The sequence below is a fragment of the Hemitrygon akajei genome, chromosome 16 (assembly GCF_048418815.1).
Source record: "Hemitrygon akajei chromosome 16, sHemAka1.3, whole genome shotgun sequence".
In the NCBI taxonomy this organism is placed as follows: domain Eukaryota; kingdom Metazoa; phylum Chordata; class Chondrichthyes; order Myliobatiformes; family Dasyatidae; genus Hemitrygon; species Hemitrygon akajei.
In genome coordinates, this window is record NC_133139.1 from 58,286,098 (window position 1) to 58,307,835 (window position 21,738).

The 21,738-nt window shown below is 44.8% G+C and overlaps 2 protein-coding genes across 5 annotated transcripts in view; both read left to right on the top strand.

Annotated features, from left to right (window-relative positions):
- The window catches only part of LOC140739656 (uncharacterized), a 70,212-nt gene extending 66,444 nt beyond the window's left edge, over window positions 1-3,768 (top strand). Inside the window, exons 20-21 of the mRNA XM_073068030.1 lie at window positions 306-372; window positions 2,092-3,768. Coding sequence (XP_072924131.1) covers window positions 306-372; window positions 2,092-2,483 — 459 coding nt within the window. The 3' untranslated portion in view covers window positions 2,484-3,768. The remainder of the gene's footprint in view (window positions 1-305; window positions 373-2,091) is intronic.
- Window positions 3,769-6,189: 2,421 nt separating this feature from the next.
- The window catches only part of LOC140740087 (glutaryl-CoA dehydrogenase, mitochondrial-like), a 32,981-nt gene continuing 17,432 nt past the window's right edge, over window positions 6,190-21,738 (top strand). For 2 of the 4 annotated variants that reach the window (XM_073068959.1, XM_073068960.1), the window contains exons 1-4: window positions 6,190-6,532; window positions 10,025-10,063; window positions 10,581-10,727; window positions 18,860-18,922. In XM_073068959.1, the coding sequence (XP_072925060.1) occupies window positions 6,439-6,532; window positions 10,025-10,063; window positions 10,581-10,727; window positions 18,860-18,922 (343 nt within the window). In that variant the 5' untranslated portion in view covers window positions 6,190-6,438. The remainder of the gene's footprint in view (window positions 6,533-10,024; window positions 10,064-10,580; window positions 10,728-18,859; window positions 18,923-21,738) is intronic. The other 2 variants (XM_073068961.1, XM_073068963.1) reach the window with 2 other exon arrangements.

The window sequence follows — 21,738 nt, forward strand, 5'->3', positions numbered from 1 at the left end:
ATGGGATCATTGCAATGCTTCCTCTGGAGAGGGGAAGTATTTAGCACTGAGCACTCCTTGAAGTTGTTGACAGCTCGGTGACAAATGAGGGGATGCAGGGAGCAACAGGACCTGGCACACGTCTGATCTCCTTCCTAATGTGATAAAGTACTAGAGGATAAAGGCTGTTGCTGGAGAAAATCCCACATAGCAATTCAGAAACCACGGTTACCACTTTCTACTTCTGATATGACAGTTTTGTTCATGTTGGAGAGTGGAACATTAAAGAGAAGTTCTGTATTAAGAGTATTTTTCCTTACACACAGGAACTCCTCTCAGTTGAAGATATGGATGACATCAAGACTGCTGGAGCAAGTCTGGGCAAAGTTGTAGGTGGGTACATTTCTCTATTTGGTTATGTTGCTCACTTTATATCAGTGTGTAGGTCATAACCTTCACCAGGAATTCCAAGCGATGACATGCACCATGGACCTCAGTTGGCATTGGAGGAGGTCCTGAGAAGGTTCGTGAGAATTATCCCAAGAATGAAAGGATTAATGTATGCAGAGCATTTGATAGCTCTAGGCTAGTACTTGTTGGAGTTTAAAAGAATGGGGGGGGGAGGGATCTCATTGAAACATTGAACATTGAAAGACCTAGATAGAATGGACATGATGAAAATGTTTCCTTTCATGAGGGAGTCTAGGACCAGAGGGCACAGTCTCTGAATAGAAAGATGCCCCTTTAGAACAGGGATGAGGAGGAATATCTTTACCCAGAGGATGGTGAATTTGTGGAATTCATTGCTACAGATGGCTGTGGAGCCAAAGTCATTGGGTATATTTAAAGCAGAGGTTGATAGTTTCTTGGTTAGTAAGGACATCAAAGATTATGATAAGAAGTTGGGAGAATGGGGCTGAGTTGCTCCACAACTCAATATGATCAGATTCAGTCAACAGGAGTGTTGTTCTCATATCATCCAACACCACTTTTCACTATCCAATCCAGGCAGCATCCTGGTAAATCACCTCTGCACCCTCTCTAAAGCTTCCATATCCTTCCTAACTCTAATCATCTTTAGGCAATGCATCAGATTTACACTGGGATTGGGCAAACAATCAAAGATTTTAATTTACTCAGAAAGATTAAGAACAGCTGACACTGTCCACTTCAAACATCTCTGATTCCCCCTCCAGAGGTGCAAGAATAAGTTCAAGCCTGATGTGGTCCTTGACCACTGCTGCACTGTTAGACCTTCTGTCTATGAATGGTGAATTTACCTCTCCACATCACTCTTAGAAGACTTATGTGCTCAGGGAATACGTTTCTAAACCTCTGGGAAGTGTAGCTCCATTCCAACCAAACACTTCTCACTGCAGAATGCCCAAAATCCCAAATATTTCTGCTGATTGAATAAGAAGGCGAAGGAGGGATTGTACTGATCCGTGTTCAGTAGCAAAAAGCAAAGTGCTGGAGGAACTCACTGGGTCAAGCAGCATCTTTGGAAGGAAGGGAATTGTCAACATTTTGGGTTAAGACATTCAATATTAATTTTATTTGTCACATGTATATCGAAATATAATAAAATGTGTTGTTTGCATCATTATCAACACTGTGCAAGGATACGCTGGGAGACTGCAAGTGACGCCATGCTTCTGGTGCCCACATAGCATGCCCACAACTCACTAACACTAACCCATATGCTTTTGGAAAGTGGGAGGAAACCCGTGCAGTCACAGGGAGAATGTATGAACACCTTATAGACAGTGAAAGGAATTGAACACTGATCACTGTCACTGTAAAGCATTACCCTAACTGCTACACTACCATGCTGTCATGATCTGTATTTAACCACAGGAGCAAAGAGCAAAGTGCTAGAGGAACTCGAAGGGTCAGGCAGCATCTATGGAAGGAAGAGAGCTGTTGATATTTGAGTTTGAGATTTTCTATCCAATCGAAGTTTCGGGTTGAGACCCTCCAGCAGTTTGTTTCACATCTACCATGCCTTGAGTCTTCAATCTCAGTTCAAGTCAAAAGGAAACTCCTTTGTCCTCACCAGGACAGACAGAGAATGTAAAAGGTAGTGATGATTGATATCCTGTTTTGTTGCAGATGAGGCTTTGCTGATGTATGAGCAAGAATTACAAATCATGTTCGAGAATCCAAGCTGCCTGGCACCAGGTGGCCTTCTGGACATTGCCCGGAGCAAGATTCATGACATTGATACCAGCGTTGGTGGGAGGGGCAACACAGATCTGCTGAAGGATGTTGGTGTGATGTGCCAGGCTGTGGCCGATGTTGTTGCTTGGGAGATTCACGCTCTGTGCCCTGAAATGGAATTGTTGCTCCATTCCCTCAACAAGCAGAGCAGCCCGCTGCCAGCAGTCATTGCTTTACCACCAGCACAACAAACACAGCGAGGTGTAGAGACCTCAGAGTCCTGGAGGATCCAGGAAACTCCAGTGCAGATTATCACCAGCAGGGAAGCACTGGAGAGCTGGTGATGACTGGAGCAGTACACCAGTCTCCTCAGTGCCAAGGACATCTTTAAAAACCGATGCTTCAAAAAGGCAGTAACCATAACGAAGGACCTCTTAGGATATGTGCTCTTCTCATTACTACCACCAGGGAGGAGGTACAGGAGACTGAAGACAAACACGATATTTTAGAAACAGCATCTTCTCCTCTGATTTCATGTTTCTGAATGAAACATGAACTCATGAACATTACTTCACTTTTTTGCTCTCTTTCTGCACTAGTTATTTTTCAGATATATATACCTGAAGGTATATTTTATGTATTGTACTGTCCTGCTGGCACAACACAACAAATTTCAAGACATATGTCAGTGATAATAAATCTGATCCTGATTCTGATTCAGTACAATATTTCTTAAAGAGGAATATTCATTGCTATGAATTTGTGCTTTGCTGATCTTTGAACCACTGGAGAAAGTGCAAGGAACTGCAGTGAATTAATGGCTGGAAGTCTTTATGGTGCAGATTGTGACCATACATATTATATAGTAGAAATATAGCATACAGAATCAGGTTTATCATTGAATAGTTTTATTCTTTAGAGATACTGTACAGTAACAGGCCCTTCTGGCCCAATTACACTCTCGTAAGCTACTAACCTATAAGCTTATTAACAACAGCATCTTGAAGATTTTTTATATAGTTCATTTCTTTATATATTTGTCAAATGTACATCAAAACATTAAAACATACAGTGAAATACGTTGTTTGCATCAACAACCAAAATACTGTGAATATGTGCTTGGGGGTAGCCTGCAAGTGTCACAATGCTTCCAGTGCTAACATAGTATGCCCACAACTCACTAAATCTAACCTTTAGTCTTTGGAATGTGAGAGTAATCCAGAGGAAAACAATGTAGTCGTGGGGAGAATGTACACATTTCTTACAGAGCAGTGTAAATGAGCCTGGTTCATTGGCATTGTAATCGCGTTACGCTAACTGCTACACTGCTGTGCTGCCCAGACTGTCATTGACATGTTGTGAAGGTCATTGTTTTTCAGCCACAGTTCTGTGTGCACAATACATAAAAGGTAATATAAATTACAGTACAGTAAGAACACTTACAAAAAAATAAAGTTCATACTTTAATGCATACTTCAGATAAGTATACAGCACTTATATGCAGTGATGAATTGGGTGTTCTGTCACTATGTACATGTTCAGTGGCTACCTTTTGATGAAATGTATTACCTGTATTCTGCTAAACAGATACTGTACAATCAATGCCACAGCGGTTAAAGGCTACACATAGCTGCCTAAACTAAACTAGACTCATCTTTAAATAGTGCTTTGCTTTTTGGTTCCAAAGAAGTTATTTAAACCCCATAGGAAAAGACTAATTTGAGTGACTAACGTTCCTGCCCAGTATCTGATACATTCACAAAACAAAATACAAATAGTTACACATATCCACCCCTGAAGATGTTGACCTGTTCAGCATATTGTGACTTTTCTTGCATTAGTTCATCTCCATTGTCAGGCCTAAGTGATAAATACACAGGTATTTCTCAAAAGGCCATTCAACAGGTGGTGAACTATTCCTGTATGCCCACAGACACACATGCACACAGCACGTGTGCACACACAATCTCTCTCACACACACACAGACAATGGTGATTGACATTCAATCTAGGGCATCTGTAGCACTGGTGTGAAGATTTAGGTGTTTGAAAATTATATATAATTTAAATGAAGCATTGTCAACCCAAAGTATTGAAGTGAACGATGTCATTGTAACCTTTGAAATTGTATTGAGTTATCATTGATCTTAAGGTTATAAAAATGTGATGTACCTAGAAGTTAGGAGGTCTCTTCTTCAAAAAGTGTCTGTAGTATGACGGAGGAGTGGTGGGGTGGTGCTATGAAGTACCACTGCCACAGACAGTTGACAACATCCACACCCTTGATAACTCTCTTCCAGTCTCAGTAAGGTGAGTCTGCGTGTGTCCAGAACAACATTACCTTTGATTTTTTTTACAGCTGCAGAGACCAACCATTGCTCTCAGCAGGAAATTTTTACAGGACCTGAAAACTGCGCAGCACTTTAAATGTTTTTTTTGTAGACAGTGTCAGCATTTAGCAGATTGACGGTTTATCAACAATGAACTATCGACTCCCATTCTATGTTTGTAACTAATTTATAACTAAGTTGTAACTTGAAATACTGACAATGTGTATGCGTTGAAACTCTAAAATGTTTTAATTTTTTTAGGAAACTTATGGATTATATTCTTTAACATAATTAATTACAGGGTATTTTACAATTACATTAACATAGATTTCAAAATTATATTAGCATAATTCCAAAATTATATTAACACTATATAAAATTAAAGAACAGCTGTGCAGCAACAAAGACTATGTGCGCAGGAGCATTTCAATTACTATGCAGCATATTGGGAACAGGGGCTACCAGAGGTTTCCTTGACCCTTGCAGTCCCTCCAATCCACCAGCAAATCACTCTGAACTCACCATGTAGGGCACAGGGCCTTCTTCTCTGAGCTCGGTCCTAGGGAAGGCACAGCATCAGGATCGAGGTCGTTCATTTAAACAGAAATGCAGAAGAATTTCTTTAGCCAGAGGGTGGTGAATTTCTGGAATTTGTTACCACAGGCAGCTGTGGAGGCCAGATCGTTGGGTATATTTAAGGTGGAGATCGATAGATTTATGATTAGCTAATGATTCAAAGGGCCAGGGAGAGGGGCTGAGGAGGGGAAAAGAAAAGGATCAGCCATGATTGAATGGTGGAGCAGGCTTGATGGGCCGAATGGCCTAATTCTGCTCCTATGTCTTATGCTCTTTCAATAACCTACTGCCCATTACGTCGCTGGCGTTTATGGTGGTAATGAAGATCCTTCATCTCTTGCAGTGTTCAGGGCTTCCTTCATCATGTCAGTAGCTCAGTTTTCACTACTGTCAGTCATGCAAGTTCCAGGCGGAGATTTAGGAATACCATCAGATGTAAGATTCTTCATTGCTGTTTCCTTAACAGTTTTACCAGTAAGGGTTGTTAGTCCTGAGCTGAATCCCCGAACATGGAGGACCGGAGGACCACTGGACCATTCTTAGTTGGCCTTGACCTGTTTGGCAAGGATGACCCGACCAAGTGCCAAAGCATAAAGCCCTGACTTCAGCCAACATATCTTGCTGGTTCATTGAGGCACACAAGCCTCCAAACCACAAGGTAGGTTGTGGTCCTCCTGGAAGACGTTTTCAATAACCTTGTCAAATATTTTTCCCAGCCCTTCATTGTGTTGTATTCCCAGTTAATATCCCAAAAATGTATCCTCCCTGTATGAGAAGCCTGGATGTTGCTACTGTAATTTTAAATATTACCACGTGTGCAGAATTTCACAAACATGGACAATAAACACTGGCTTTACCCACAACAATTACTCCTTTCTCCCAAATGAACCTGACAAAGCGTAGTTAGCTTCTTTCCCTCTGTACTTAATAGAGGGGTACAGAATGCCCCTAACTCAACAAGCTGTATAATGATTAATAGGGTGGGCGAACACTGTCTTTTGACGCGGACCAATTGAACGCGGCGGTTCTTCACCCTGCCGCCTCTTGCAACGAACGTGTTGTTGGCCGAACAGAAGGAGGGCGCTGATTGGCTCTGGGTGTTACCTTGGAACGTTCGCAACAGCAATCGGCTACAGAGGTTGCCCGTCAACCCTGGGTGACGTCAGAGCGGCGAGCACTGCCGACGAGAGGTGTGTGTCTTCCTGTTGGTCGCATAAGTATCAGGTATTCTTTGATCCACAGCGTCTGCGGTTGTATTTTTGAGGTATTCTTTCCAGCGTGCGGGCGGGCGGACGGAGGGTCGAGGATTGTTCCATCCCGTTTCAGAAGTCGGCGTGAAGGGATCCCGGAGGGAATCGCTGCAGCTCAGACCTGACCTGCGCCAGCATCCGCCATGGCCCTGATCAAAGTAACTCGGAGGCTCCTGAATAGGCTCTCGACAGCCGCCAGTTCCTTTCGGACGCAGGGGACGGCGAAGGCACTAAGAGGTGAGGGGACGTCTATTTATAGTGAGGTGCGGGGTTGCTTATTATTAGAGTGGCCAAGAATGGCAGTTGCATAACTTTCTCGGTCGTGGAAGGGGATTAATATGGATACAATTTGAATTAGCTCAAAAAGAGGATTTTTTTCAGGTTTACTTCAACCTAAACAAAGCAAAATATGAAGGTATGAGAGGAGAATTAGCTGTATTTCAATGGGAAAATGCATCAGAAGGTATTACAGCGAAGCATATCACTTAAAGAATCAATGCTTAATTTGCCGAAAAAACTGGGATGCAAAATTCCGAAAGAAAAGATGTACCATTTCTGACTGACGGGAGAAAAATTAAAAAGCATTACAAATTATGTCATTCAAAGATTTGATTTATAAAGTTGTCAGAAATCGCGGTAGGCCTGAGGATCGGGACGAACTAAACTCGGCACAGGAAGACGGGAGGTTGATCAAGCGAGGAAAGGCAGATTTCTGGGCCCAGCAACTACGAAGAAGGCACGCCACTGGTCCTACTTTCTTAGAAGGATAAGGAGATTCAGCAAGTTCTCCAGATGTACCGTGGAGAGCTTTCTAGCGGGTCGCATCACCACCTGGTATGGAATCTCCAGCGCACATGGATACGAGGCTTGGAGGTTGACTCAATCAGTTCCAGTACAGCCCTGCCCGCTATCGAGAACATTTACAAGATGATGTTGTAGAACAAGGCAGCATCCATCACTAGGCACCCCCACCCCACCCCACCCCAGCCCTCTTCTCTAATTACCATCGAGCAGGCAGGTAGTGCAGGAGCTTGAAGACCTACCTTGCCATCATGTTCTGGAACATAACAACACGGGACTATAATTCTCTGTCTTGTACGAGTGTTTTGTTTATTTTATGGTGTAAGTTATATTTTATTTATGGTAATTTAAGTTGGTTAACTTGTAATTTTGGGGTGGCGGGACGAAGATACGATTCCGTCAAAGGAGGTGTTAGGCGCCCCTTCCCTGTGGAAGAAACTAAGATACTGTGAGAATATGAGATAAGGAAAAGTTGTGAGGGCAAATGTGTGTCCTTACAGAGAGAGATGAGGCTATATAATGAGAAAGTGGAAGATTTTCCCATGGAAGGTTAACTAGTATAGTTTCCTTCCATGAAACTGTTTAAAGGAAGGTTATAGCCAGTATTACCTCACTATTTTTGCTCTTTTTGCACTACTTATTTATTTTTGTTTATATTTCTTATTGTAACATGGTAATTTTATGCATTGCTCTGTGTGCTACCACAAAACAACAAATTTTGCAACGTGTCAGTGATAACAAACCTGATTCTGATTCTAGATAACCTGACAGAAATTTCAGAACCAAGAATCTCAATGAGAAAGAGGGGCTGAAGTAAATATTCGCGCAAACATAGTAGTTGAACTTGGTAAGAAGTAGGGGAGGAGGCAGTGAGCGAGGGTGTCTGCAGGTATGCCTGAATGCTGGGTAAGGCTGTGTGCAGGTATTAATACTGGTGCAGCTAGCTGAGTGCAGTTTGTAGTTCCAGCTGCTCCCTAGGGTGCCAGCTTGCACTGCACAGCGGGAATCTCACCGCCCCAGTGCAAGACGTGAACACCGTTTAGTGTCGTAGGTCAGGAATTCGTTGCTGCTGCATTGAGGAGACACGTTGGGCAGAGAATGAGGTGGTAGGTCTACATTCTCTCAGAGGGATGTGGTACGTAAAATGAGTTTCATCATGGGAATGAGTAGTTTAGAGCATCTCAGCAAAGAGGGAGTGAGACAGACTTCATTTAAAGATTAGCTTTAAAAATACTTGAAGATAGTTTAAAGATATTTATTGCTTATTTATTTTTTGTGTATTTGCACAATTGTTGCCGACCCTTTTGCTGTGGTCTTACACTGATCCTATTATGGTTATTGGATGTATTGAGTATGCCCACAAGAAACTGAATCTCCAAGACGTATATGGTAATATGTACCTTGGTAATAACTTTACTTATCGCATGTACATTTAAACATTGAAACACGCAGTAAAATGTGACATTTGTGTGAAAGACCCCCACAATCTGAGGATGTGCTGTGAACAACCGGCAAGTGTCACCATGCTTCCGGCACCAATATAACCTGCCCACAGCTCATTAACCCTAATCTGTACATCTTTGGATTGTGGGAGAAAACCCATGTGGTTATGGGAGAAAACATACAAATTCCTTATCGACAATGGCAGGAATTGAACTCTGATCACTGTATTGAAATCGATACACCACTACACTATCCCAAGGTGATGGGGTGTTTGAGTATTTGCCTGTGACAGGTTAATTCCCACAGATGCTGAAAACAGCTTCATTTATACAGAATTTGATATTCCTGATTAACTTGTAACACAAGTAGCTGCTGACAAACTTCCCAATATTACCTGGGAATATGGTAGTTAGTAAAAGGTTTGCACTTTTACTGACTCCCTAAGTTTCAAATTGAAATAATTTTTCTTTTTTCATTCTGTCCTTCAAGGCCTTAGGAGCTTTGGAGAACTTTCCAAATCTGCAAAACTTCTGCACAATTTCACTTGGTCATATTAAATTTGGGAGATCCCAAGTAATGCAGATTGGCACTGAGATCTTTTCCAAGTCTGTGATTGAGGGTGTCACCACACTTCAGAGATAGAAGTCTTGGTCTGGTGCTATGTCTGAGTTCAGGCACTTCACTGAGTCAGTATTGTGTATCTCAGCAATACAGGACACTGTGAATAGAAAGGGAAGGTTGTAGCTCTAGTTCAGAAGCCAATGGGATTCTCAATTGTAAGCTGCAACAAATCAGAATTAGACAGGGCCTTTGTGTTTTCACCTTAACCAGGCAGACTTAATAATGCTTTTTTTATGCTGTAGAAGTTTAGAACCTATTGACCATTCTTAGATTAAATTGGTGAGATCTCAAGGTGTGAAAAGCATATACTGCTTTATTAGGAGGCCAAATGTTCATTCTGGGTGGTGCAGTGGGGAAGTCCTTTAGTAATTAGAAGGCTAATTTTAATGAAAAACTTCTCTTGCATACTGTATATACAGATCATTGAGGTAGGATGGGGTAAAACAATAATAATGTAGAATAAAGTGCAAAAGCTACCAAAAGAGTGTAATGGAGGTAAACGATAATGTGCAAAAAAAACCCAAGTTAGATTAATGGGGCACGAGTAGAAGAGGTCCATTCCAAAGTCTGATAAGCGGGGTGGAAGCTATCCTTGAGTCTGGTATTTTCAGGCTTTTGTACCTCTGCTTGATGGGAAAGGGGAGAAGTGAGGATATTCAGGATGGGTGGGGTATTTGATTATGCTAGCTGCTTTACTGAGGCAGCAAGAAATATAGACAGTCGGTGAAGGAGAGGCTGGTTGATAACTTTATTTCAGATTTCAGGCATCTGCAGAATTTTGCTTTCATGTACATTGAAAGTCTATTGTAGAAAATTAACATCATGAAAGGGAAAATATAACCTGCATTTACTTTCTTTTCACAGAGAAAAATGAAAGATCTGAAGAGATGAAAACCTCAAAGTGTAGGTCAAAATTAAAACTCATTACACTGTGTGGATATTCTTGTGCGGACATTGTTTATTTATTGAGATACAATGTGAAATGGGCCTTTCTGGCCCTTCAAGCTGTGCCACCCTGCAACCCCCAGTTTAAACCAAGCTTAATCACAGGATGATTTGCAATAACCAGTTAACCTAATAACTAGAATGTCTTTGGACTGTGGGAGGAAACCGGAGCACCTAGAGGAAACCCACACATTCCAAGTGGAGAAGGTACAGACTACTTACAGCTGATGTTGGAATTGAACTCTGAAATCTCATGTCCTGAGCTGTAATAATCTTGTATGTGATCTCTTCTGAGATTATCATCATCCCAATGAATTTATTTTAGCAGTCAGTTAACAGATTAAAGCATAGCACAGTTGAAAATTTAATCATGTCTGGAAGACAGCATATGAGCTGAGTATTAACTGTGGTGTTAGTGTTGATTTTGGGTCTGGAATTTCTGGAATTTTTTAAAATATCAGTCTCTTCTCTCCAGCAGTGGCTGGTGTCCAGTTTGACTGGCGAGATGCCCTAAATATGGAGGGTCAACTCACAGAAGAGGAGATCCTGATCAGAGATTCGTTCCGTGCGTATTGCCAGACAAAGCTGATGCCCAGAATTCTCATGGCAAACCGAAATGAAGGTACAGATGCTGAACCATGTCCATTGCAATTTGTTTGGGTACATCAAAGTATTTTTGACTCCCAATTCAATTCACAAAATTCAAACAATACTGTTCTATGTCAGTTACAAACTTAAAGGCTAGTCGTTATTAGAAAAGGAGCTGAATTTAGGTCAGTGACTGTAAAGAATGTGATTCAGTGTGAGGTGTATTACTATCTTGCCCAGACGTTTGGCAGAAATAGCTGTGAGTCTCGATCCTTGGTCGATTGGGGTGATAAAGCTGTTGTTGAAGCTGTCACAATTAGTGTTAATTCACAAGAGTGAGGATTAAATGTCCAGATGACCCCCCCCCCCCCCCCCCCACATTGCTGTTTACTCAGCACACTGCACAGAACAACTTTCATGGCTCTGATCTGGAAGTTCTTTATCCAAAATTCCTTCAAAGTGGTGTCACAGGTAGAAAAGCTTGTAAAGAGAGCCTTTGGCACACTGGACTTGTTACGTGCGTGCAGTGTGTGCCCATATTATTTTTGTTTTATGTTCTCTCTCCATCTTTTTCTTTACCCCCACTTCTGGTCCAGTTTTGCTTGCTTCAGGTGTGATGAGCTGCTGTCAGTCTCCATTTAGAACACTGCTGCTCCATTCGGGATTTGGAGAGCACAATTTAAAGAAGCCGGCATCCAGGAAGCTGCAGAAAAGAAAGAACCATTGGGGAGAATCGATAGTTAAAGAGTTGCGCTAGTTTCCCGTGAACAACCTTGTAGTTTTTGTGTTCTGATCTGTGTTTTCATATTGAGGATTCTGGCTTTTGGATTTGGTTGCCCTGGATCACTTATATTGCAAATAGGGCTGCCTGTGTCTACCCTGTCCTTTTCCTGTCAGAAACATCACTCAACACTCAGGGTGGACTTGTTTTTATGGTACTTTCCTGAGAGCCAACAGGGGACATAACATAAGTTAGGGCCTTGTCCAGGATACTTTCTGTTGGAGTTGGTTTCTGGAATGGGTGAGTTGAAGTTTTTTTTTCTTTTATGAGGGATGACTCCTTGGTGGGGGTATGCTATCAGATATTATGTTGCGGAGTTGAGCATTTAAGGCCTTTGAAGAGCAGCTAGGATTTAGTTAGTGTTTGTTGGTTAGGTAGACAGGGACTGGAGAGTGCTCTTAAACTGTGCTGGCTGGTTTGGTTGGTGTCACTCGTTTAAACTCACTGCTGTTCGGGTGAAAGTCTCTCAGTGTGGATATGGACCAGTTTATGTTGCAGGCGTTTTTGAGCAATCCTACAGTAAAGCAATTAGATATGTGCCATTATGGAAGTCGAACTCGGATAAAGTCACTCAGAGACTGTATAAGTACAGACTCTTTATTCAAAGCACCCAGGGCTTACTCAGTTAGTCGCTTAAACAGGAACAGTCTGCCTGTGACTGTTCATGCCCGATCCACCAACCAACTCATAATTCCCCTTACAAATGGATACATTCATTCAGATACTCCTCACACATACAGAGCTGGAGTCAGACTTATCTATTGCTTGACAGTACTGAGAGACAAATTACAGGATAGTCATAATGGCCTAATATACAAAACAGACTGGAGCGGCCCTATCTCTACACATGACTGCACAAGGAGATAAGCATCCTGAAACTCTAGCTGGCTACCTCCAAGAAATATTGCTCAGCAATGAATAACAAAATTAGCGCATCTGTTGATCATCAGTGGTTTCTTTCAGAAAAACAGGCTGCTATTGTTTAACGAAGTGTTAACCCTTTTACGTACTTTATCACCATTAGGATGACTTGCTGGCTCTGGCAGAGCATTTTAGTATTCCTGTGGCAAAACAAGCCCAGAGAAAGGTCATTAAGCATGCTGTGCTTGAAGGTCTGATGGAGTGTGGCTTGTAGCTTGGTGCACAGACATCTGATGGGGGGAGATACCCACAGCTGAGAAGTCTGAGGGCAAAAGAGATAGGGCAGGTGGAGGCTGAGGCTGGGGCCAAAGTCATGTTGCCACCTTGTGTGTCAGCTGTGTCTGAGGGTGAAGGTTCACTGGTCGGTATGTGCGATCCTCGTATGATGGTGCAGCTCCCTCAGATGAGAAAAAGCATGCACTGCACGCCAAACTAAACTGGCGGCTGGAGGTTTGAGACAATGAAATTGCTGCAGCTCCGGTTGTGCGGTCAACTCCTGATTCATTGCCTGCTGTGAACACTGACCCAGTAACCCTGCAGCCTGGGTTTGATGTGAGTAAGCATATCAAGTTAGTGCCACATTTTCAGGAGAGTGAGGTGGATTTGTACTTCAGTGCTATTGAGTGCATGGCGTTGTCTTTGCAATGGCCTCAGGATGTCTGACCTCTCCTATTGCAATGTAAGTTTGTGGGAAAAGGGCAGAAAGTGTGTGCCCCATTCTGTTGCTGTCTGATGGCCTCAATTATGAGACCGTTAAAGCTACTGTCTTGCATGTATATGAGCTGATGCCTGAGATGTAATGATAGTGCTTTAAGATTTAAGCTACATCCACACTAGTCCGGATAATTTTGAAAACGCTGGTATTGCGTAAAAACAATAGGCATCCACACTATGCGTTTTTAAAAAATATCTCTGTCCACATTAAAACGGATATTTCAGTGAATCTCCTACTGCGCATGTGCAGGACACATCTACCGAAAACAAGCAACATGTTTGGTGTCGAATCTCGCAGTGAAAGACTTGGTGTGCGTTTGTTCAGTTAAAGACTAGAAAAACTTAAACGACAGACAGCTGTTGGCTCTCGCGCAGGAGGACTTAAAAGTAAAAAAAAAAGAATACTGGAGCGTATGGAGGCAACCGACAAGGAGTTCACGGACAGGTTGACCCGGCTGACGATGAACATTGAAAAACTGATTAACTTTGTTGCATTAATAAAGCATCTTGTTAAATGTATAAAACGTGTCTGCATCAGTATTATCTTGTATTTCCATACAATGTTACATTAGGCGGTTACACACTTATTGTCAGAGAAGTACTTGCATAAATAGGTAAACCACCTTCATACGAGCAAGGACAGAAAACAGGGCAAACAAGGAATAAATACTTATTTATTCAGTAAGTTATGGGTCAAAGTATTTGTTGAGTACATTTCTAACTCTTCTGGCAGTCTCATTGCTGTCTGTTCTGAAATTGTTAGGTTGCGTTCAAGAAAACAATGAAATGGCACGCTGCCATCACCATCTGTTTCAGCAAGTCCTGATGGTGTTTTCAGATTTCTCTGGTTACCCTGTCCACACTGCTCCAGCCAAGCGGCGTTTTCAAAATTACACACCCTGGAGAGCGTTTCTGAAAAGCTCCAGTTTCGGGGGACGAAAACGCCATTTTAGTGTGGAAGGAGGGTAAAAACAAAGAGAAGAAGCTTCGGTGACGGATTTATCCGGCGTAGTGTGGACGTAGCCTTAAAGAAAGATCACAACTCAGGCCTATGAGTTTGCAAGGGAGAAGTGCCATCTCTTTGATAAGGTTTTGCTTCTCTTCAGGAGCTGATAGTTTTGGAGGATTTTAAAATTATTTACCTGAGCATATTGTTCTGTACTGTACCTGGGTGAAGAGAAAGTACATCCCTTTCTCAAGCCACTGTGTTAGATGAATTTAGCCTTGCGCACAAGAATCTATTTGTGTCTCACTGTGCAATAGCTCAGAGCAGTGAGAAGGGGGTCAATGTCACTAAGGGTCACTCTGAGAAACGGCCTCCTCCTACTTCGCATTATTCTAAGGAAGAGTGTAAGTGTTTATTGTCACAGGTCAGGTCATTTATTCGTAGACTATGTGAGCTGGACAGTAGCGGCTGCAGTTGAATCAGTCTCAATGTGTGGGTCTGATTAAAACCGCTTGTGGTGTTTCAGCTGATGTACAATCCAAGCCTGATCCTAGCTATATGCCATTCTGATTTCATTGGCTAGTTTCTAAGTGTGGTAAGCCCAGTGATCAAGTCCCGGTGACCATGCTGCATAATACTGGTGCAGCAAGTCTTTTATTTGCTCTGATGCACTAAATTTTTCTGAGAACACATTTTGTGGGTCACATGTCTCAGTGTAGGGAACTCAGACGGAGTGTTTAAAATTTCCCTACACTCGATCCATTTACAGTCAGACTAGTGAGTGGGTTTGTCATAGTCAGGGTAATGCTTTCACTACCAGCCAGAGGGGTCACCCTCATCCTGGGCAATAACTTACCTGGTGGGAAGATGCTGCCATGGCCGGAGGTGGCAGCTACACCCTTGGATCAAATGAAGAATGAGGAGCTTGCTCGTGATTTCCCCTCCATGTTTCCTGCCTGCCTGACGACTCGTGTTCAGTCCCGCAGACTTGAAGATGCAATGAATCTCTCCGCCTCCTTCTTTGCGTCACTTCAACCTGGCTCAGTCGCAGGGGCTCCGGTAGCGCCGAACTCTGCAGTGAAGGGTCCGAAGGAAATTCCATCGCAAGCAGCTGATAGCGACTCAACGGGCAGATCCTTGGGAGGGTGATACGGTCAGGGGCAAGAAGTGTGCTTACTTAGAGGAAATGACTTGCTTATGTGTAAGTGGGTGCCAGTTGTATCCAATGGCTTGGGCTGGGGTGCTGTTTTTCAGATTGTGATAGCTACCAATTACCGACAGTATGTGTTACAGTTAGCGCATAACCAACACCTGAGTGTTACTAAAACATAACTGCATTTTACGCTGCTTCTCTTGGCCCTAAATGAAGTCTGCCATGGCTATTGCCGAACCTGTCCAGTGTGCCAGCACATAGCTAAACCTAACCAGATTATACCTCATGCCTCTTCACCTGATTCCTGTGATGGGAGAGCCATTGGTGTGAGTGTGGGTGGATTGCACAGGTCCCTTGCCTAAAAGCAAGTTGGGAAACTGGTTTTTGCTGACCGTAATGTGTGCAGCCACCCATTTTCCCTGTTACAATTAAACACTTGATGCTGTTCTTCTCCTCATCTGGTCTGCCAAGAGTTATACAGACTGGGGTACAAATTTGATGTCCAGAGTGTTTGCACAGGTTATGAACACACTTTCAGTCCATCATAAGGTCTCCAGTGCGTATCATCCCAAGTCGCAGCATTATCACCACGTTAGAGCGATTTCATCAAGCGCTAAAGTCTACGTTGGGTGTCTGTTGTTTGGAACATAGCAGAAACTGGGACACTGGCATTCCTTTTGTATTATTTGCAGTGCAGAAAACTGTACAAGAGGCCCTAGGATTCAGTACTGCAAATCCTTGGGCATTGGCCATACTGTTAGAGGGCCACTAGAGCAGCTGTTAAGAGCTTTCCCAAAGTCCTCATCCAATGTTCAGAGAATGCCTCCGCACTGCTTGTGCACATGCCAGTTAGACTCTGTCATCCTCAGAGGCTGAGATGAAGATGCACTGTGCCTTGCTGCTTTGGTCCTGGGGATTTGGGTCTGGCAATTTTTCCATATTTGGATCGGCTCTCCAGGTTCACTTTTCAGGACCTTGGGTGATTGCTCGCAAACTTTCTGAAACTGACTACAATCTTCATACCCTTGACCGTAGGCGACAGACCCCTGTGTGCCACATCAACATGCTAAGGCCATATTACGATCGGGAGTTCCGTCTTCGGAAGTGGGGGCTGCTGGCTCCATGATGGCCTAGTGTCGTGGAATGCCCTGGAGCAGCGTGCCAGATTGCAGAGTTCTTCAGTGTTACAGGAACTCCTTGGTCAGTTGTCACACCTTGATCCCCTGCAAGTCAGCTCTGTTACTATTAATTCAGGATTATCTGGCATTGTTTTACGATGTGCCTACTGGAATGAATGTGTTGGAAGATGCCATTGTTGTGAATGGCGCTAAGCCTGTGAACCCCACCAAAAGAGCGCTGATGCAGCAGGAGGCAACCTACTTGCTCAATCATGGGCCAGCCCATCCTAGCTCTAGTCCGTGGATTTCCCCTGCATCCTGGTGCCCATGAGCAATGGAAATGTCCGCTTCTACACAGATTATTGGAAAGTAAATGCTGTTACGGTGCCTGACACTTCAACTGCTGTGTATGGAGGTTTCATTGACAGAGTAGGTTCAGCCAAGTTTGTCAGTAAGCTTGACCTGTTAAAAGAATATTAGCAGGTCCCATTGCCAGTGAAATCTCTGCCTTTCTCACTCCAGACCACTTGCTCCAGTGTTACATCAGGGCACTTGGAATGTGTAATGTACCCGCGACATTCCAATGATTTGTGTCCCTAGTTTTAGAAGGGGTGTCTAACTGCAAGGCTTATTTAGATGACTTGGTGGTCTATTCTGCTGACTGGCTGTTGCATATGGACATCTTTGAGCATGTATTCGCGCGTTTAGGTGAGGCCTTGTTGACCCTTAATTTGGTTGTGTGTGATTTGGGAAAGCTTCGGTTACCTGTCTGGGCAGAGTTGTTGGCCAGGGTCAAGTGCGTCCAGTTGTTGCAAAGGTGGAGGCAATACATTCCTTCCCTGTGCCCGATACAGCGTTTTCTTGGTATGGATGGTTATTGTCAAAATTTCTCCACAGTCATGTCCCCACTTACTAGCCTGCTGAGCTCTTGCCGCAAGTTTGTGTGCACCCGAGTGCCAAGCCTTGTTTGAGCATGTGAAGATGCTGCTGTGCCACATACCTGTTCTTGCCGCACCTGATTACAGCAAGTCTTTCAAGCTGGAGCTTGACGCCAGCACTGCAGGTGTGGGTGCGGTGCTGTTGCTGGTGGACGGTAACGGTATTTGAACACCCCATAAGTTACTTTTCCAAGAAGCTTGACAAGCACCAAAGTAACTACTCCACCATAGAAAAAGTGTCTCTATATCTCATGTAGAACCAGAACCAACGCCTTACACATTGGTCTTTGATTGCCAAAATGATTGTATTGATATTTGTTATAAGAAAGGGAACAAAAATGTATTGGTAGACACACTGTCTCAGTCCATGAGTTAGTGTTACTTTGTTGTAAAGTCAAGACAAGTTTGTTCTTGTTGGTGAGGTGTTATATGCTGCACACCACATGCCCGTTTTTTTTGAGGGGGGGGGGTTCTGTCTCTCTATCTAGCTTTGCTAGTTTCAGGTGTGCCGAGTCGCTGTCAATCTCTGTTTAGAGGGAGCTGGATCCTGCCTCCTTGTCAGGATGGCTCCAATCAGAATTTGGAGAACGCAGTTTAAAGAAGCTGGTATCTGGGAAGTAACCTGGAAAGAGAGAGCTGCTGGGGAGAATCAATAGTTGAAAAATCGCGTTAATTTCCCCGTGAACAAACTTGTAGTCTTTGTGTTCTGACCTGTTTTCATATTGTGAATTTTGTTTTTTGGATTACCCCTTTGGATCTGGTTGCCCTGGATCACTTCTGTACATACTGTAAATACATTACCTGCGTCTTCCTTGTCCGTTTCCCATCACAAACTACGCACAACTCTGAGGGTGGGCTTGTTTTTATGTTGCTTCCCTGATACCTCCAGACCAGAGCCAACAGGGCTGGCTTTTATAAATCAGGCCTTTATAAATCAGGGCATTGTGTACAGTAATTGAGATGTTAAGTCCAAGTTGTATGAGATGTTGAGGCTGAATTTGGAGTATTGTGTGTATTTCTGGTCACCCATCTACAGGAAAGGTATCAATAAGATTGAAAGAGTAGATAAAATTTACAAGAATATTGCTGGGACTTGAGGACCTGAGTTATAGAGAAAGGTTAACTGTTAGTTCTTTATTCCCTGGAGCATAGGAGAATAAAGATTGATGCAGGTGTACAAAATTTTAGGGGTATAGATAGGGTTAATGCATGCAGATTTTTCCACTGAGACTAGACCCAGAGATTAAGGGTGAAAGGTGAAATGTTTGAAGGGGGTCTTCATGCGGGGTGGTGAGAGTGGAATGAGTTAACAGCAGAAGTGGTGGATGTAGAGTTGAATGCAACATTAAAGAGAAGTTTGCGTAAGTACATGGATGGGAGGGGTATGGAAGTTATGGTCTGGGTGCAGCTCAATGGGACAAGGCAGAAAAACCAGTTAATGAGCTGAGGAACTTGTTTCTGTGCTGTAGTGCTTTGTGACTCTAATGTGAATTTGTTAATCTAACATTGTACTTAATTATATTCAGTCTACTTTCAAACAAGTTTATTTGATGACTGTATCTCTAACCATTCACATTTTTCCATCCTCTTCCCAGTGTTTCACCGTGAAATTCTGCAGGAGATGGGCGAGCTGGGAGTCTTGGGCTCCACAATTAAAGGTAACACACATTCTGAACCTGCCTTCACCATTCATTGGTTTAAAGACAACTTAAAGCTTGAGCCAATAAACAAACTATGTCAGTCGAGCAATTTCGCTTCATCTGCCTCCCGTTGGCCACATATTTTAATTTGACTTCTCATTCCCATTTGGACTTGTCTGTCTTTGGCCTCCTCAGCTGCTACAATGAGGCTGCACTCATTTGGAGGAGCAACACCTCATACTCCGTCTAGGTAGCCTCCAACCTAATGGCACGAACATTGATTTTTGTAACTTCTGGTAATTTCTCTCTCCCCATCCCCCACTCCCTCCCCCCCCCCCCCATCTTAAATTTTCCATTCCCATTGTGGTTCCCCTCTTGCCCCTTCTCTCACCTGCCATCGTCTCCTCTGGTTTTCTTCCCTTTCCCTTTCTTCCATGGTTCATTGTCCCCTCTTGTTGGTTTTCTTCTTCAGCTCTTTTCCTCTTCCATTTGTTCCATCCCAGCTTCTTACTTCATCCCCGCCCACGAACCCACCTTCCCCTTCATTTGGTCTCACCTATCACTTGCCAGTTTGTACTCCTTCCCCTCCTCCACCACCTTATCCTAGCATCTGCCCCTTTGTTTCCAGTCCTGATGGTGCATCTTGGCCAAAAATGTTAATTTCCCTCCATGCATTTTGTGTGTTGCTCAGGATTTCCAGCATCTGCAGATTTTCTTGAATTCATGCAATGTCAATTTCTGCATTTTGTTTTCCAAGTGCAATTTAATGGAATGGGAACCACTTGGGTATTGGTTTAAAGGCAGTTTTGTAGCGGTGTGCTACACGCAGCGCTAAAATAACGACACGGAGTCGGTAAACTGCAATTAAAGAAGATTTTATTCGAACTTCACAGCCTTGCTTTAAAGCCTCCCTCATCCCGCCCTCCCCGGGCGTGGATGCTGTAAAGGGCACGTACTCACAATCCCCCGCAGGCTTTTCCCTTTGTTGGTGAAGCAGACTTGGCCTTTGTGCCGGCGCGCTGGCTATTTGTGAACCGGTTCGAGTGCGCTAGGAAGTGGGTCGCCACATAACCCCCCCCCCCCCCCCCCCGAACCGGCGATACACCCCCCAATGGCCACAGTCTGGGCCGGACCCCCGGACCCTGTTTGGGAGGTCGGCCTCTGCGCCGCGGTGCCGGAAACTCGACCGGTTGCGCCAAGTCCACATGGGCCGGTTTGAGTCGGTCCACCGTGAAAACCTCCTCTCTCCCCCTAACGTCCAGCACGAACGTGGACCTGTTGTTCCTGAGCACCGTAAACGGCCCCTCGTAGGGCCGTTGCAGTGGTGGCCGATGCCCGCCCCTTCGTACAAACACAAACTTACAGTTCTGCAGGTCTTTGGGTACGCAGGTCGGGTTCTGCCCATGTTGCGAAGTGGGTATGGGGGCCAGGTCACCGAGCCTCTCGCGTAGTCTGCCCAGGACTGCTGCGGGTTCTTCCTCTTGCCCCCTTGGGGCTGGTATGAACTCCCCGGGGATGACCAGGGGTGCGCTGTACACCAACTCGGCCGACGAGGCGTGCAGATTGTCTTTGGGCGCCATGCGGATGCCCAGTAGGACCCAGGGAAGCTCGTCCGCCCAGTTAGCTCCTCGCAGGCGGGCCATGAGAGCCGACTTCAGGTGACGGTGGAAACGCTCCACTAGTCTGTTCGACAGTGGGTGGTAGGCAGTGGTGTGGTGCAGCTGTGTCCCCAAAAGGCTGGCCATAGCTGACCACAGGCTGGAGGTGAACTGGGCGCCTCTGTCGGAGGTAATGTGGGCCGGTACACCAAAGCGGGACACCCAGGTGGCGATCAGTGCCCGGGCGCAAGATTCGGAGGTGGTGTCCGTGAGCGGGATTGCCTCTGGCCATCTTGTGAACCAGTCCACAATAGTCAGGAGGTTCCGCGCGACACTGGCAGGGGGCCCACGATATCCACGTGAATGTGGTCGAAACACCGGTGGGTGGGGTGGAACTGCTGCAGCAGAGCTTTGGTGTGCCGCTGCACCTTGGCCGTCTGGCAGTGCATGCACGTTCTGGCCCATTCACTGACCTGCTTACGGAGTCCGTGCCAAACGAACCTGCTGGAGACCATCCGGACAACCGGATGCGCCAAGTTATGAATGGAGTCGAAAACGCATCGCCGCCAAGGTGCCGGGACGACGGGACGGGGCTGGCCGGTGGCGACATCACAGAGTTAGGGTCCTCTCACCTGGGCCTACGGGGAGGTCCTGGAGCTGCAAACCGGAGACTGCGGTTCTGTAACTCGGGATCTCCTCGTCTGCCTGCTGCGCCTCTGCCAGCGCCTCAAAGTTTACCCCTTGGGAAAGGGCATGAATTTTAGGGCGAGAGAGCGCATCCGCCACGACATTGTCCTTACCCGAGACGTGCCGGACGTCCGTCGTGTATTCAGAGATGTAGGACAGATGGCGCTGCTGGCGGGACGACCAGGGATCGGACACCTTCATGAACGTAAAAGTAAGCGGTTTGTGGTCCGTGAACGCGGTGAAGGGCCTACCTTCTAAGAAGTACCTGAAATGCCGGATTGCCAGGTATAGCGCCAACAGTTCCCGGTCGAAAGCACTGTATTTGAGCTCGGGTGGCCGCAGGTGTTTGCTGAAAAACGCCAGGGGTTGCCAGCGACCCACGATGAGCTGCTCCAGTACCCCACCGACTGCCGTGTTAGATGCGTCCACTGTGAGGGCGGTAGGGACATCCATTCTGGGGTGCACTAGCATCGCGGCATTCGCCAAGGCTTACCTTCGTTTGAATGAAAGCGGCGACGGACTCCTCGTCCCAGGTAATGTCCTTGCCCG